This window comes from Petromyzon marinus, chromosome 40 (assembly GCF_048934315.1).
Source record: "Petromyzon marinus isolate PM22_M1 ecotype Great Lakes invasive population chromosome 40, UKy_Petmar_22M1.pri1.0, whole genome shotgun sequence".
NCBI lineage: Eukaryota > Metazoa > Chordata > Hyperoartia > Petromyzontiformes > Petromyzontidae > Petromyzon > Petromyzon marinus.
The window spans coordinates 1,362,085-1,378,193 of NC_133706.1; the positions used below are offsets into that span (position 1 = coordinate 1,362,085).

A 16,109-nucleotide genomic window follows, 5' to 3' on the forward strand; every position below is an offset into this window, starting at 1 on the left:
TGCGGTGACGTCCCCAAAACTTCGTGGCAAATAGCGGTTGCTATTGTTGTTGTGACCTGCAGTGTGGTGGTTGAACACAGTGTGGATAAGACGAAACGGTCAAGTCTGGTAGCGCGAGTCCTCAACACGGGTGGCATAATCTCCCGGTGAAAGTTCACCGGAACAGTAAGCACGGTGGGAGCAGAGAGAAGAGCGACAAGGAGGCGACTGATCGCCGGTGAGCGAGTGACCGAATGAATCGGTGACTGCTGGATCATCAACGTTAACTCCCTTCGCCTGGTTGTGGGTTCGATCTCAACCCCGATGCCTGTTTATTTGGAGTTTGCATGTTCCCCCCCCGTGGTCGAGTGGATTTTTCTACGGGTCCTCCGGCATTTCCCTCCACATTTCTAAACATGCGTTTGGAGTATTTGGCCCGCGATAAATGTACACGTGATAAGCCAATGAACTGCGTCGAGCTATCATTTGTGGCAGCCAGGTCGCTTCTGAAAAAGAGCTACGCAGCTCAGCGGGGGCCTCACCGGAATTCCGTCAAGTCACCAGAGATGCCATGGGGCTCTCAGGCAGCAAACCGCCTCGCCAGGGTACTGACTGAGCTGACATAGTCAAGGGTCCTGCATTCCCATCCGAGCAGTTGAGCGGTCACAGTCGTTATTTAAACGAACGTTGAAAGATGTTTGCTTTACGCAAGAGTTGGTGCTGTCCAGCTGTGAGGGGCCCTCATTCGTGGGACTGCTGGAAATCCCAAACGGACCATGAAAGAGGAGTCCCATCTGTTGGCTGTGGTGGACAAGAGGCCACATTGGGGCTCCTCCGGGGCTTCTCCGGGAATATCCCGGATCGCGCCATGGTGAAGATGTCACCCTCCTACCGTTGCCGAAATACCGCAAAGGAAGACCTCTCTGCAGCCTGACTCGACCCCGACAGCACAACAGACGTGAATTGATGCGGTACGGATGCACAAAGCTTGCTGCAATACCCGGTACGAAATGACGTTCGAGGGCGAACCGCTTCTTTCCGTTTCGCATGCCAGGCCGTCGGGCCTAGTGGCGGCCGCGGCCCTGCAGCTCGCCTGGAAGTCCCGCCCCGACACGCCGGAAGCAGTCAGGGCCTCTTTCAAGCCGAGCTCCCTGGTGTGGGCCTTGCCCGCGGGATGCAGCTCCGAGGTCGGGGAAACTACGAACACCGGCCGGGTACCATTCACGGTCGTCATGGTGACGTCGGTAATGAGGTAGTGCTCATGAGGGCGGAGGCAGCTGCTCCAGAACAGCTTGCTGGGTGTCTGCAACAAAAAAAAAAAACATTCGTTTACAAAAGAAAAGGGAAAAACCACGGGGACGCTTGGAGATGTTATGCTCTTTGTTTTCTCGCGCAACGTGCCGTCCATTATAATTGACGGGAAAATGTATCCTGACCTTTTTCATACAAGAAGCGGCATCGGATGAAATATTGCGTTTCTGCACTGCGCCGAGAAGACGGCCAACAGTGGTGAAGGCGGTTTGAGAAATCGTGCGTAGAGATATCAAGAAACGGCGTCTATAGAACAGGGGAACTGTGCCTCAACCTTGCGACCCAAGCAAAAAATAAACGCTCTCAGGTACGCGTCTGCCTTTTGTACAATTGACAATAAAATGACGTTACTCGAAGAGCCATATGATTACTTAAACTTATGGGCCATTTCAGTGTATGTCCTACGTGTGTGGCCGCAAGAATGGTAGTGTAGCGCTTAGCGCGCTGCGCTAAGAACCCCACTCACGGTCAACACCGGTGACGATTATCTGAACCGGCCGTGGGCCTCCTCCTCCCCTAGGTCGATTCAGCCTCAAATGAACCTTATGGCGGAACCCCGGGGTACCATAGTTACCCCGGCACTCGCATAATATCCGTGATGCAGTCATTCTTAGTCTGCTCATGGTCGGCGATGCGTCACTCGATTCATTTCGACGAGCTGTACACGATGCACTCTTCAAAGTTGAATTTTTCGATAACGGATTTTTTACGCTAATGTTTGGCGTTTCGACATCGTGGAGTTGCACTGATTTCAGATTGATTGGTTACCCCAGTCGTGGAGTTAAGTACACCCCTGGGAAAAAAAATAGTGTCCCAGAAATAAAACATTTAATTGCCTCGGCCATTTTGTATTATTTGGTACCCCGGGTTACCGCCATCAGGATCACGAGTACCCGGTGCGGTGTGTAAAATCATCGCGACTGGGGAGACAAAGGCGGTCGGGCACGGTGCTGGCCACCCACCCCACCCCCCCGAGTGCCGTGCCGGAATTCATTGGTGCTCGCTAACAGCGCTTGCCCTCACAGTTTGTTTAAGCTATATGGGCCATCTTTGTCTTTCTATTTGTGCCCGCAAAATATAGTCAACGGACAAAAATATATACCTTGCAAGCGGTTGGGAGGAATTTTGCATACATTTTTCACAACTTCAAATATGGTAACTTGTAAGGGTGTTCATTAAAATTATTACATCACATTAAAAAAACACAGACATAGATTCATGAGACAGAGGCAGCTGCAGAAGTGCACAAAAATGCAGCTCTCTAGATTAACTAGCATGCAATCCAGGGTGCAAGCAGCCGTGCATTTGGTTAGATGGAAAGTCGCAGATATTCCCATTACCTATCACAGCGGTTTCCCAATCTTTCCCGACCTATGGATCATCGCAAACCCTTCATTTTTTATTTCCACAGAGCACGGTGAACCAATAACATATCTATCAACATTAAACATATTCGGACCGATGCAAGCCATCGGCCCATTCAGTCAATAGCCAGCTGTGCCGATGAGTCGTAAGTCGCTGAACGGCTTTTCAATGGGCAATGACTTTGGAAATGGGCATTTCCACGGAGCAGGTTCCGCAGGGACCTGCAGGTCATCAGCGGTCCCTGGACCACTTGTTGTCTGATGCTCGGGGTTCCCACATGTTCTCAACCCCATGTCTCCCTCCACCCAGACAGGGGACATCAGGCTTCTTCTCACTGTGCTCCCCACTAGCCATGGTGTAAGCCTTTATCGTGGGGGCGGGGTGGGTAATCGTAACTACAGATGTTTTTCATTTTGACGAATTATCAGATGTCTTCCCACAAGCATTGCTTAATGCCTACGGTCATAACCCTCCTTGAATGGCTAATTAGCTTTGCTAATTTTGAGGGGGGGGGGGGGGGTTTCCAGTAGTTCATCAACTGTGCCTTCCAGCTACTGTGGCAGAGAAAAACATCTACTGCACATCCACCTCCCCTGCAGAGGGCGGCGGATACGCAGTGACACAGTTCGTCTTGAGACGACCAATGGATGAGACATCACAACATCACAAGATGTCTCCTCTCGATGTCTTACTCATTCAGCCACAGTTCGTCTTGAGACGACCAATGGATGAGACATCACAACATCACAAGATGTCTCCTCTCGATGTCTTACTCATTCAGCCTCGGTTCCTGCGCTCAGTCGCAGGTTTCGCGTGGCATTCTCACTCACCAGTAAACCATTAAACGTGACAAAACATTCCCAGCTATTGTCAACCTACTGCTGGATGGATGAAGGCTTCTCCCCCGTTAAGTCAGTAATAGTTTTTTTTTTACCATACTTCACCACACTGGTCAGTGTCGGTTGGTGAGAGGGAGGGGGGGAAGCACAGGACTGGTCATGAAACGTATGCATCCTTTATTTAACCAGATGAAATCAACCCGTTCAGACGCATGAAACATTGCCTCTACCGCAAGGGTGACCTGCAAGACATCACTTGCCACTGTGAGTAGGAGCTGGCAAGCAAACTCAGTTCGCCAGGTTCCCTAGCAGTGCGCTAACCGCTGTCCCACTGCTCCACCCCACATTAGACAGTGGAAGGATTTAATAACACGGCTAATGACGCAATCTGCAAATGGTTTCATGCATGTACCTGGCAACTCTAATGAGTGGTTTTCGATATTACACCTTTGTTTTTAATTAGATTAATTGCCATGTTTTGCCCACCGTTGCACGAGGTTGCTAAAGAGATCATCCCCTTCACTGTGAAATTTACAATTAAAACGCATTTAGCATGTTTTGGTTTATTTAAGGGGAAAAGTTTACCGGAATCAAATATCAAATATGCTGCATGTGATCTCATTTTTCAGATTATAATTTTCTAATTTTTGGAGATTTCTACAGACCCCCCCAGATCCTATTAAATTATGTTCTCTCCATACTTGAAGCGGACACGAATTTAATTTGCAGAAATACACTTAGACCCAGTTAATTTACGTAGAATATACAATGGATTTTGATCGGATTTGATTTTCATTTTCTATCAGCTCAGCTCCGTTTGTCAAGATGAGTAAAGAGATTCAAAAATGTGCTTCTTAAAATTAAGTCCTGTCGCTATTCCATATTTATAGCTGCTGCAGTAGCAGCAGCAGCTCGACAATAAAGCATGGACACGCTCGCAAAGCCGATTCAATCACCAGTGAAAACAGATAAATATATTTTATATCAATTACTTTTCTTATTACATTTAAAACAAAAATGCTCTTTGTGTAACCTTTAAACACCGGTCTACGACAGTCTACATTATGGGGGTCACGTGTGTGGACATAATCACCCGGTAAACATGGAAAGTTGGCCCGCTGACGCTGGGCCAACGTTGCTCTCACGGTTCCAGCCACACGCCAACTCTGGCACAATGTTCACACGTTCACTGGGGAACAGCAAAGTGAGCGGCTCAGAAGTTCAAATCCTGGTTGGCAGGGGTTTACTCAGACCATCATTCCTTCAGGGTCGATCAAATGTGTAAATCAGTGCCAAGTTGGGTGGAAGTGAACAGTAGACAGACTGTCCCCTGCCATGAGAAAGTGGAACTGCCATCACTGGCTCAGGGCAGTGAACGGGAGATGAGCACCCATTCTGCAGTGTGGCGCATTCGAGCAATAACTCACCTAGACATTGACTAATTGTTTTAAAATGTATGCACTCATCTGGAGTAAGAATTTTTGTTGATTTTCATAAAACAAAGGGACTCAAAAACCAAAAAAGTATAGATGTCTACATATGCTTGACATAATAAAATGTCGGTCTGCAGCGTATTTCAATGTTGCATTCAATTACTTTCAGCTGTAACATCAATTTGTCCTGGCCAGCCACACATTTATTAAACATTTTTTTCCCGACCGTCTCTCTGAAGGCAGCTGGGCTGGTGATATATTACAATAACAATGCCCGTACTCAATTATGAACATAACAGTTTTTTATGTTTACAAACAACATGTCAGGAAATATTGTAGGCAACATAAACCACTGGTTGTTATTTTGTCTAATCTTAATCATGCCATCTACTGCAACCAGGCTCACTGGTCACAATACTGCAAAATGCGCAGCTTCATACGTTAATAGCCACTGGTGTTCAATGCTTGGGAATTTGTTTTTTCATTATTTACTTTTAAATTACGAAAGTCAATTATTTAAATTTGACCAGGTAAGGCCCCACTGAGCTACGTTGCTCTTTTTCAGAAGCGACCTGGCCATCACAAATGATAGCTCAACCAAGTGGCTCGTCATCGTCACGTGGAAATTAATAGCAGCCAAATACTCTAAACGCGTGACGTTGACTCTAAATGTGGAGGGGAAAACCGGGGGACCCGAAGAAAAATCCACGCGACCACGGGGAGAACACGCAAACTCCAATCATATGGCAGGCGTCAGGGTCGGGATCGAACCCACGACATCCTGCACACCAGGCGAGGGAGTTAACATCTCGCCAGTGTCGTTTAAGCAGGGATGTCTGGGACACAAGGTTAGTGGATAGATGTTTCTGTAAGACCAGATTATCTGTGACTGCAGCAAGTAACGTCGAGTAACGTGTCAGCGCAATGCAGCACTGGGGGTCTTTCAATTAATGGGTGAAATCTGGCACCCAAGAGATAATAATTCGTCACATTGGTGACTCCTTACAATTAGAAACATGCACGGTAGTAGCTTGATCTACAAGTCTGCTCGGGGTTTATGGTTCTCTCGACCGAATAGCACGAACGTCAAAATAATTACTTGAGCCCGTTGTGGAAAATATAAACAACAGAATAAATAAGCAGACGGTGCCCCACGGCCTTCTGGGATTATATCATTCAAGCAACACTGACTGCTAATGAGGCACCGTTGGTTGGTCAAAACCGGTCCAGAGCTATCCTTGTATTTGAATCAATGCAGCGGGCATTACACGCCCAGAAGGTAGTGCGGCCGATGGATGTGTAATAAATACTCTAAATTGTTTTACGTGGAAAGGTGGCCATGTGAAGGAGACGTTTGTGCTTTTTTATTTTGTTAACACCACCAACTGGCAATGTACAATTATTAATATTTTTTTCTCCACTTCACAGTAACAGCTAGCCCATAAAATGCCTTTGTATCACAGCAAACAAAACAAATTTGGAATTCCAAATACTGTAAAAGACTGGATATTTTTTTTTCTTTTTGCACACGAAGAATAAACGTGTTGTCGCATATAAACGTTTGTTTTATTTCTCAATACTACACGTTATTTGATTGCTCTCTTTGAAAATACATTGTTTACCGCACTCTCTGCATGACGGATGTTGTGCAAGGCTTTCCTGCCTCATGCCATTGGTCGGTCCATAAGAGATACATTGCATGCCAATGTTGATTCTCTCCACCACAGTGTCCATTCAATCAAAGATCCTCCCACCATGTCGCCTTTATCAGAGAGTGCTGTTAACGGGTGGCACCTATGAAGGCCGGCGCGGCACACGAGGGGGGGGGGGTGGGGTGGCCAGCGCCACGCCAGGCCGCCTTTGTCTCCCCAGTGCCGGTGCTTACGAACCGCACCTAGGGGAGGCCCATGACCGGTTCAGATATTCGTCACCATCATTGGTCGCGAGCGGGAATCGAACTCGGGTCGACGGGTTTGTAAAGCGGTGAGTGCACAAACCACCGCGCCGCCGCCGCTACCGCTCCCGCACTGTCCATTCACACACAAGCATGCATTTATTAATGCTTAACTTTCGATCATTACAATGGGCCACATGGCTCCACCGCCTTGCTTTTGAGATCCAGCCATACAAGATACGCTGCCAGCTCATTAGTCATTCCATTTATCAAACTCCCCATTCAGACGCAACGCACGATCTGGTCATCCATCAACCCTTGAGACCGTCAATCCATTTTTCTGTGGCTAGCTCTCAGTGGTGCCTGATGGACCCACGCTTTGTCATGTCTAGCGCAAGCCACTCAGGATGCACGGACGCAGCACTCGTGTTCAGCACAACCGTGCACTCCCGTCGTCATTAATCCACAAGCGTGTGGAACAGAAGATCCTTGTCCTTGGGTTCAAGCCCATCCACCGCTCTTGCTCCTCCTCCCTTCCGCTGCACACCGCTACGTCCCAGCCCGCTACACCAGCACCACCAACCCCGCCAAGCTCCCAAGATCCGCTGCTCCACCACCACTCGCCGCTCCCCAAGCTATTCAGCACCGCACCCTCGGTAATTCCCTCCCCAGGCAACTCCACCTGGTATCCTCGACCCCCTCCCTATCTCTGGTTCGAAGTCTCTCCTAGAAGCCTTCCATTTCAACTCCCGTGCCTTCGGACCCCCTCATGCAGCTCCTTTCTCTCCCTCTCATGCTCGCTCCCTCCCGTTCCCTCCCACGTCCTCCTCCTGCGTCAGCGTTAAAGAGGCTTTTGGTACGTTATGGCTGCGTTACAAATGTAAGCTGTTGTTGCCGTAAGTGGCCTCGTAACACGAGCCACTCGAACGCCAGGTAGTCATGGCAATAGCATTCTCCTTTCTAGGAAACCGTTTGCTGTGAATACGAAATGTAAATTTCACGCTGATTGCCGCGCTCATGTCAAACAGCTTTTTAAAAATGTTAGCGGCATTTTTCATGGCGGCAATATAATCAACTTTCTCAACGTACTCATATTTCAACACACTTAAACGCATGCATATTTTAATGTACATTTTACATTTGTTTAGCCCTTTAATTTCTACAAGGTTCGACACAGCCATCCATCAAGTCTAATTAAATAGACGGCTCTTTCCAAGAAGACCCCCACCACCATCCAGGCCGATCGCCAGCAATCGTTACATATTTATGATCTCCTTCCCAGCGGTTCACTACTGCAGTGCAAACTGAAATATTATGATGGATGGTGCAACGGCGCTCCGCGGACAGGAGGCAGGCTGAGAAGGGGAGAAAGAAATGGTTCGCTTGAGTTCAGACGAACACAGACGTCAAGAAAGAGGGTGCATAATCAGAACGAAAATGAAAAGCCGCATGCAGGCTGTCGAGCCAGCGCCACCCGACCCACGTGATGGGGCTTGCAAAACCTCTGCCACACGCACGGGAAGCTGCACAACATCCACCACCCCCCCCCCCCCCCCCAATTTTCTGAAGACGTTTTAAGTTCGGAAAAAGGAGCACTGGAATGAGCACGTGTGGCATAGGATGGGCAACAAGAGGTCAAATGTAAAAGTGTGTTGTTTGGGAAAAAATGTAAGGAAGCGTAAAAGAGCGGAAGACCTCGCAGAGAATGTGTTGACGACGGCACGAGAGATCGGTGCCATAAAGATGCTGCGTCTGCTCGCGCACATTGGCACAAGGCGGAGGAAAGTGGAAACTAATGACGAAATGTGCAGCGACCACCTTCGCGCTATCTGCCCGTGGATCCTGACGATGATGATAATGAAAGCGGCAAAGTCAACGCAATGCGCGCGTTCGTGCTTTCGCAGGCTCAAAAGACAAAGTTCGGATGATGCCGGGCTGAAATCGCAGCAGCTCAATATCCCGCGAGCACAAGTGGCACCGTGTGTCGCCCTCACCTCTCGCGGCGCGGGAGGTGAAGTGGCCAATCTACGCGAGCGCAGAAGATCGTTCCATTGCGGGAAGGTTTAACGAGCTATGCCTGCGGAATTCCCCCTAATGGTTCCGGGCACTTTTCCCCAAACGATTCGTAACTTTTGGGGAAGCCGGGGAGACGAAGCGTGGGCTTGAGGACGCGTCGATTTGCCCACAATTTGGTCACTTTGGTGCTCCTGATGATGGGATTAAATATCGCTGCCATTCACATTTATCCGAGCCAAACATCTTCCCCGCGATAATCGGCGCACGGTATTTACGCCGGCACGGACCTCGAGCAGCTCACCGACCACGTGACCGCGCACCGCTCCGACGCGGCGTTTAACGCGGAGCGATGTGAAGGCAGCCGTACCGACGCGTTTAGCGCCGTGCGCCCTGCGGGCGCTGCAAGCCGAGTGGATGAACTCGTACAGACAGGAGCACCAGACGGTGGCCATATGCTCACGCGCCCGACTCCCCCCTCCACCACCCCGCTGCGGTGAGCTTTGCATCGCCGCCCAGGTGCACGCACGCACACTAGCACACACGCACACTAGCACACACGCACACTAGCACACACGCACACTAGCACACACGCACACTAGCACACACACGCTAAAACGCACACACACTAGCACACACACGCTAAAACGCACGCACACTAGCACACACGCACACTAGCACGCACGCACACTAGCACACACGCACACTAGCACACGCACGCTAACACGCTAAAACGCACGCACACTAGCACACACGCACACTAGCACACGCACGCTAACACGCACGCTAACACGCACGCACACTAGCACACACGCACACTAGCAAACATGCAAGCACACACGCACGCTAACACGCACGCACACTAGCACACACGCACACTAGCAAACATGCAAGCACACACGCACGCTAACACGCATGCACGCTAGCACACGCAAGCACACTAGCACGCGCGCTAGCACACGCACGCTAGCACACACGCACGCTAGCACGCACGCACACTACCACACACACACACACGCACGCTAGCACGCACGCACGTACACTACCACACACACACGCACGCTAGCACACACGCTCGCACCTGCACGAAGCAGAGCACGGACTGGAGTGAGGACGAGGCCAACGACTGCGACGAGGTTGAAAAGGCAGAGCCCAGGCGCAGCACGAAGAAGGACTTCCCTCGGATGCAGAGCAGGGGTGCGACGGACAGCAGCTCGCCCAGGAGGGAAAACTTGGCCCTCCTCGATCGCTTCGCACTGCACGCAACGGGAGTGCCGCCGTATCGGTTCATCTCTCGTGTAATGTACAGTATTCGTCCGTTTAAAAACTGGCCAGAATGTAGGCCCAACACGTCCCAATGTTGTGCTGTGATAACGGGACATTTGACTGAATTGTCACCATTATGTATTCTAGATTTTGTTTGCCCCCTTTTAAGGCCACAGCGTTATTGGCCATTGTGTTGAGTTTCTTTGTTATTTGTGCAGCGGCAGCACCAATTTTAACCTTCACAACGCTTTAACCATTGATCCTTGCCTGCTATGTTTTGAAATCAAAGGTGTTAATTAATTATTGTCGTGTGATTTCAAATCCCTTCCAACACTGTGAATGTTTAATTAGTCTTAAGCACAAGTCGGAGGTGCAATTTGCCAACCCAAGACAACACGAGACCACTGCACGCCTCATGACGAACACGGTCTGCATTATTTAATATCCGTTCACACGTTCCCCAAAAACACACACACAGATCACTGTGAAGGGAGGGCGTGAGTCAAATCTTGAGTGGATAAGCCACCGTTGGTCTGGTGCGTTGCTCCATCTTGGTGTGGCTAACGGCAACCAAACAAAGGGCCCTCGTTCGTCATCATCAGCCATTGTCTATCCACTGCTGGATGAAGAACCTCCCCGCTCTGTCGCCAGCCCTCGTGGTCCGGTGTCGCTATTGTCCGTCTCGCTCATCCTGCGCAACGGACGGAGCTCCATCTCTTGGGACGGAGCTCCATCTCTCGGGACGGAGCTCCATCTCTCGGGACGGAGCTCCATCTCTCCGGACGGAGCTCCATCTCTTGGGACGGAGCTCCATCTCCGGACGGAGCTCCATCTCTTGGGACGGAGCTCCATCTCCGGACGGAACTCCATCTCTTGGGACGGAGCTCCATCTCTCGGGACGGAGCTCCATCTCTCGGGACGGAGCTCCATCTCTCGGGACGGAGCTCCATCTCTCGGGACGGAGCTCCATCTCTCCGGACGGAGCTCCATCTCTTGGGACAGAGCTCCATCTCTTGGGACGGAGCTCCATCTCTGGACGGAGCTCCATCTCTTGGGACGTGTTCCCTCCTTCGGCCGGTCGCGTCCATCGGCCATCATCCAATCTGGCGATGGGTCCTCCGCCAGGCTTAGGTCGCCCTCCACCAGCACGTGACTCTATAAACTATTCAAAAACTATTTTTTGTTTTACCAGGTAAGGCCCACTGAGCTCTTTTTCAGAAGCGTCCTGGCCACCACAAATGATAGCTCAACCAAGTGGCTTATCGTGTGGAAATGTATAACAGTCAAATACTCAAAAACGCACATTTTCTAAATTTGGAGGGAAAAACCGGAGGTCCCAGAGAAAATTCCACGCGACCACGGGGACAGAGACACGCAAACTCCAAATACACAGCAGGCGTCAGGGTCGGGATCGAATCCACGCCCTCCTGTACACCGGGCGAGGCCGTTAACATCTCCCCACCGCGGTGCCCCTTGAATGGTGATAGACCCCCACCGGGGGGCCTCACCCGCAGGCGAGCAGCAGGCAGCGGGCCATGTCGGGACGCAGGGCGGCGATCGCCGCCCGCGGCCGCCGCCGACGCGGAAGATCCCCTCCGGGGACGAGGCGCAGGGGGCCACCGTGCACCTCCACGTAGCCGTGGGGGGGTTCACGAGGCTCGCCGCCCGGCACGTAGCTCCAGCAGGGCAGCAGCACCAACTCGCCGAGCCACTCGGCCGGGAAGTCGGAGAGCTGCGCAGCAAGAGCACCGGGCAGAGCGCCGGGTAAACGAGGCCGTGGAGGAGAGCGATCACCGTTGCCGCGACGTTTGTAAGGCGCTCTCGGAAGTGTAAGACGCACCGCAATATTTGGGGTTAATTTTTTAAGTCGTAAAAGGGGTTAATCGTCGGGATAATTTGGTAGACGCAGAGCAGTCTTCCTGAAGATGATTGTACAATGGGGGGAGAGGTATTCTCCAGAGGGTTATTCTTAACAACCAGAAACAAAGCCTTCCAGGAGGTCGTGTATCACTTATGAAGAGCTGACTTCCGGAACGTTATTATGAACGCGCTGCTTGATAAGGGGGAGAGATGTCTTGTGGATGATGATTCTCTGCGTTGTCACGTATCGCTGCCAAGATTTGTCTTCCGTAAGGGGATTCTGAACAACAAGATTAAAACACGTCCTTCCGGAAGACAATTACATAGCCGCGCTCACAACTTTTAGCTCGAAAATGCGGAAAGAAAAAGTGTATCTAATAATTCGGAGGATGCCGTAACCGGTTTTATGAAATGTGATGCCGGTCCCCGAGAATTAACGGCATAACAATGAACAGAATGATTCTGGCGACAGTATCAGCACTCGAGTGTATGGGAGGTAAGCCATACACAACATGGGAGGTAAGCCAACTTACCTGTAGATGATGATAAGCCAACTTACCTCCCATACACAACGCGGGAGCTCTATGTGGTTTGGCTGCAATGCCACTTGGCTGAGACTGGAAGGTTTCCATAGAAGAGATTCGAAAGGCTCCCATTTAAATTGCTAAATAAATAAGCGGATAATGCTGCTCCTCCTCCCAGTATATTAAAAGTATATTTTTATACATCCCATCAGCCACCCAGCCCTACTGGAAGCACAACTGTTTTTCCCAGAAGCATTTGGGTTCAACACAAGCAAATTCCGCTAGCGGTTTCGATATTCAAAGTCTCATCAGCTTTCAAGTCAGGCTTTTGCTTGAAACAATTCTGGTGAACTGCCCAGATGTTCACAGGTAAGGGAGCCTCTCTGGTGGATATGGGTCCTAGTTCAACACAAACAAAATAATACGTAACATATGAGCAAAAGTGTAAGGATTGATTGATTCAAATCTATTGTTATGCTCGTAATACAACTATAGTGGCGTAACGCGCGCAGGCTTGCAAACAGCGGGTGCATTTCAGGGCGAGCAGGTGCAAGCGGTAGGACATGGAACAGCCGCCAGAGAAGCGCCAGCAATAAAGGGGAGAAGCGATAATGAGGTGGGGGTGCATTTGTGGACAGGCAGGTGCAAGCGTACAAACACGGAGTAGGCGCCGGAGAGGCGGGAGATGGAGACGATAAGGGAGAGAGAGCTCGTGCAAGAGGCGCCGGCTTAATAGGGGGCAACCGAGGACCCGCAATGAGGAGGGGGATATAAAGTGGTGTGTGGAGAACACGGGGTTGAGTTGGCTGGAGCTGAAGGAACGAAGAGGACAAGAGCCGGAGACAAGAGGCCTGGGACCTCGCCCTCCACACCTCGCCCTCCACACCTCGTCCTCCACACCTCGTCCTCCACACCTCGTCCTCCACACCTCGTCCTCCACACCTCGTCCTCCACACCTCGTCCTCCACACCTCGTCCTCCACACCTCGTCCTCCACACCTCGTCCTCCACACCTCATCCTCCACACCTCGCCCTCCACACCTCGCCCTCCACACCTCGTCCTCCACACCTCGTCCTCCACACCTCGTCCTCTACACCTCGCCCTCCACACCTCGCCCTCCACACCTCGTCCTCCACACCTCGTCCTCCACACCTCGTCCGCCACACCTCGTCACCCACACCTCGTCCTCCACATCTCGTCCTCCACACCTCGTCCTCCACACCTCGTCCTCCACACCTCGTCACCCACACCTCGTCCTCCACACCTCGTCCTCCACACCTCGTCCTCCACACCTCGTCCTCCACACCTCGTCCGCCACACCTCGTCACCCACACCTCGTCCTCCACACCTCGTCCTCCACACCTCGTCCTCCACACCTCGTCCTCCACACCTCGTCCTCCACACCTCGTCACCCACACCTCGCCCTCTACACCTCGTCCTCCCAAGCGGTGTTGGCTGATCCCCCGCTGGGGGCACAGACGAGGATGGAGGTGTGAGAGAAGGCTGACAGGCTAGCGGAGTATTCAGTAAGAAGCTAGCGGAGTATTAAGTGACAGGCTAGCGGAGTATTAAGTGACAGGCTAGCGGAGTATCAGTAATAGGCTAGCGGAGTATTAAGTGACAGGCTAGCGGAGTAAGAGAGAGAGAGTTTGGAGGCGTTGCGTAAAGAGTGAGGAGCATCCGTGTGGGATGCGAAGTAATAAAGTGTGAATACACCGCTACACAACCATTGAATTGCATGTGTGTGTAAAGATTAATAATTTCTTACGTATGCAAATTAAATGCGAATATTTCCTCAGGTATAATGGAGGCAAACATTCCCAAACTAGACGACAACAATTAGTGAGTTACAAATTGAGCATTTTCAATCATCAAGTTTCCTGCAGACCGTGTTAAAAGAGAGTCACAACAAGCACTTGCGCCGCGATGGCTTTCTCACGCGCAGATCCCCCCGTGAATTGTGCATATCGTCGAACTTCGTCACCTCGCACTGTAGGGCCCCGGTGCAGTCCCTCAGGAACAAGCTGCCATCGGGCTGGGTGCCCGGCTCTGAAGAGCGATCCGTTACCCTCCCACACAGCAGCAAGGGGCAACGAGGCAGAAGGCCATCTGGGAAGCAGTCACCCGCGGACGCACAGACAGACGCACGCCAAGATTAAAAAAAAACCAGAACCACCCCACGGGACACACGCTGCTGGCGCGCGCGGGCGCCCGTTCGGACAAGCAGGGCGCCCGTTCGGACCAGCAGGGCGCCCGTTCGGACCAGCAGGGCGCCCGTTCGGACCAGCAGGGCGCCCGTTCGGACCAGCAGGGCGCCCGTTCGGACCAGCAGGGCGCCCGTTCGGACCAGCAGGGCGCCCGTTCGGACCAGCAGGGCGCCCGTTCGGACCAGCAGGGCGCCCGTTCGGACCAGCAGGGCGCCCGTTCGGACCAGCAGGGCGCACGGCGGCGGCGCGGCCAGCAAACGCGCCCCGACAACTTGGCGCAACCGAACGAAGGGCGTCACGAACCGGCGGCTCGTGAAGCCGGCAACGCTTCAAAGCGCAGCGCGCGCTGGTGGCCTAACCGTGGGGTTCGACGTCGGCCTGCGCCGCATTGTCCTCCGCTCCCACCAGCCTCCCACCCTCCTCGCCGACCTCCAGCCTCGCCCCCTCCCCTCCGCCGCCGTGCGGCCACGAGAGAAGGTGCTCGAACCTGGGCCCCAGCGAGCTGGAGAAGGCCTGGCGACTCTTGGTGCATAGGTCGGAAATTGACACGAGCCTGTGGCACACGTCACACGCACAAGGCGCCGTGGTGGCGAGATGTTAACCACCTCACCTGGTGTACAGGAGGTCGTGAGTTCCATCCCGACCCTGACGCCTGCTGCTGTATATTTGAAGTTTGCAATTTCTCCCCGTGGTCGCGTGCATTTTTATTTGGGTCCTCCGGTTTTTGCCCCCACATTTATAAACGTGCATTCAGAGTATTTGGCTGCTATAAATTTCCATGTGATAGGCCATTTCGTTGAGCTGTCATTTGTGGCCACGTCTCTCTTCTGAACAAGAGCTACGTAGCTCAGTGGGCCTTCGCTGGTAAAATAAAAAAAAATCATCGTAAAATAGTCGTGATATAATAGTTATAATCCATTCTAGATTTGAAGCTTTCGTGACTGCAAGGATTCATACTCTTTGGCTTTTTCGGTAAAGCCACATAGGTAAAATAAAATAAAACAACTAAATTAAATCAAATCACGAGGTTTCGGAGGCAACACAAGCTTCCGTCTTCAGGTAGAACAGACACAGCAAAAATTCGCTCGCTCAGCGAATTTTTGCTGCGTCTCGCTCAGCCAATTTTTGTTGTGTCTGTTCCACCTGAAGACGGAAGCTTGTGTTGCCTCCGAAACGTCGTGATTTGATTTAATTGAGTTGTTTAATTTTATTTTATTTTACCTACGTGACTTTACCGAAAAAGCCACAGAGTAGTTATAATCCAGCGCGTTTAAGATAAAAGCTGGCGGATTATGTAGATATGTGAATCCATCACACCAGAAGGGCTGCACGTGGCGTTAAGTGGGTTTAATCCACTTGCCAGTCGGCAATCGGTTTATCCAACCGAGGGCTGATTTCAAAGGAAAACCGGTGGGCAC

The 16,109-nt window shown here is 51.4% G+C and overlaps 1 protein-coding gene across 2 annotated transcripts in view; it reads right to left on the reverse strand.

Annotated features, from left to right (window-relative positions):
• Nucleotides 1-16,109, reverse strand: part of CTC1 (CST telomere replication complex component 1) — a 130,044-nt gene that overhangs the window by 67,950 nt on the left and 45,985 nt on the right. For both annotated transcript variants that reach the window (XM_032968633.2, XM_076073003.1), the window contains exons 4-8: nt 15,051-15,244; nt 14,469-14,593; nt 11,609-11,832; nt 9,916-10,090; nt 980-1,282 (exon numbers count right to left, since the gene is read on the reverse strand). In XM_032968633.2, coding sequence (XP_032824524.2) covers nt 980-1,282; nt 9,916-10,090; nt 11,609-11,832; nt 14,469-14,593; nt 15,051-15,244 — 1,021 coding nt within the window. The remainder of the gene's footprint in view (nt 1-979; nt 1,283-9,915; nt 10,091-11,608; nt 11,833-14,468; nt 14,594-15,050; nt 15,245-16,109) is intronic.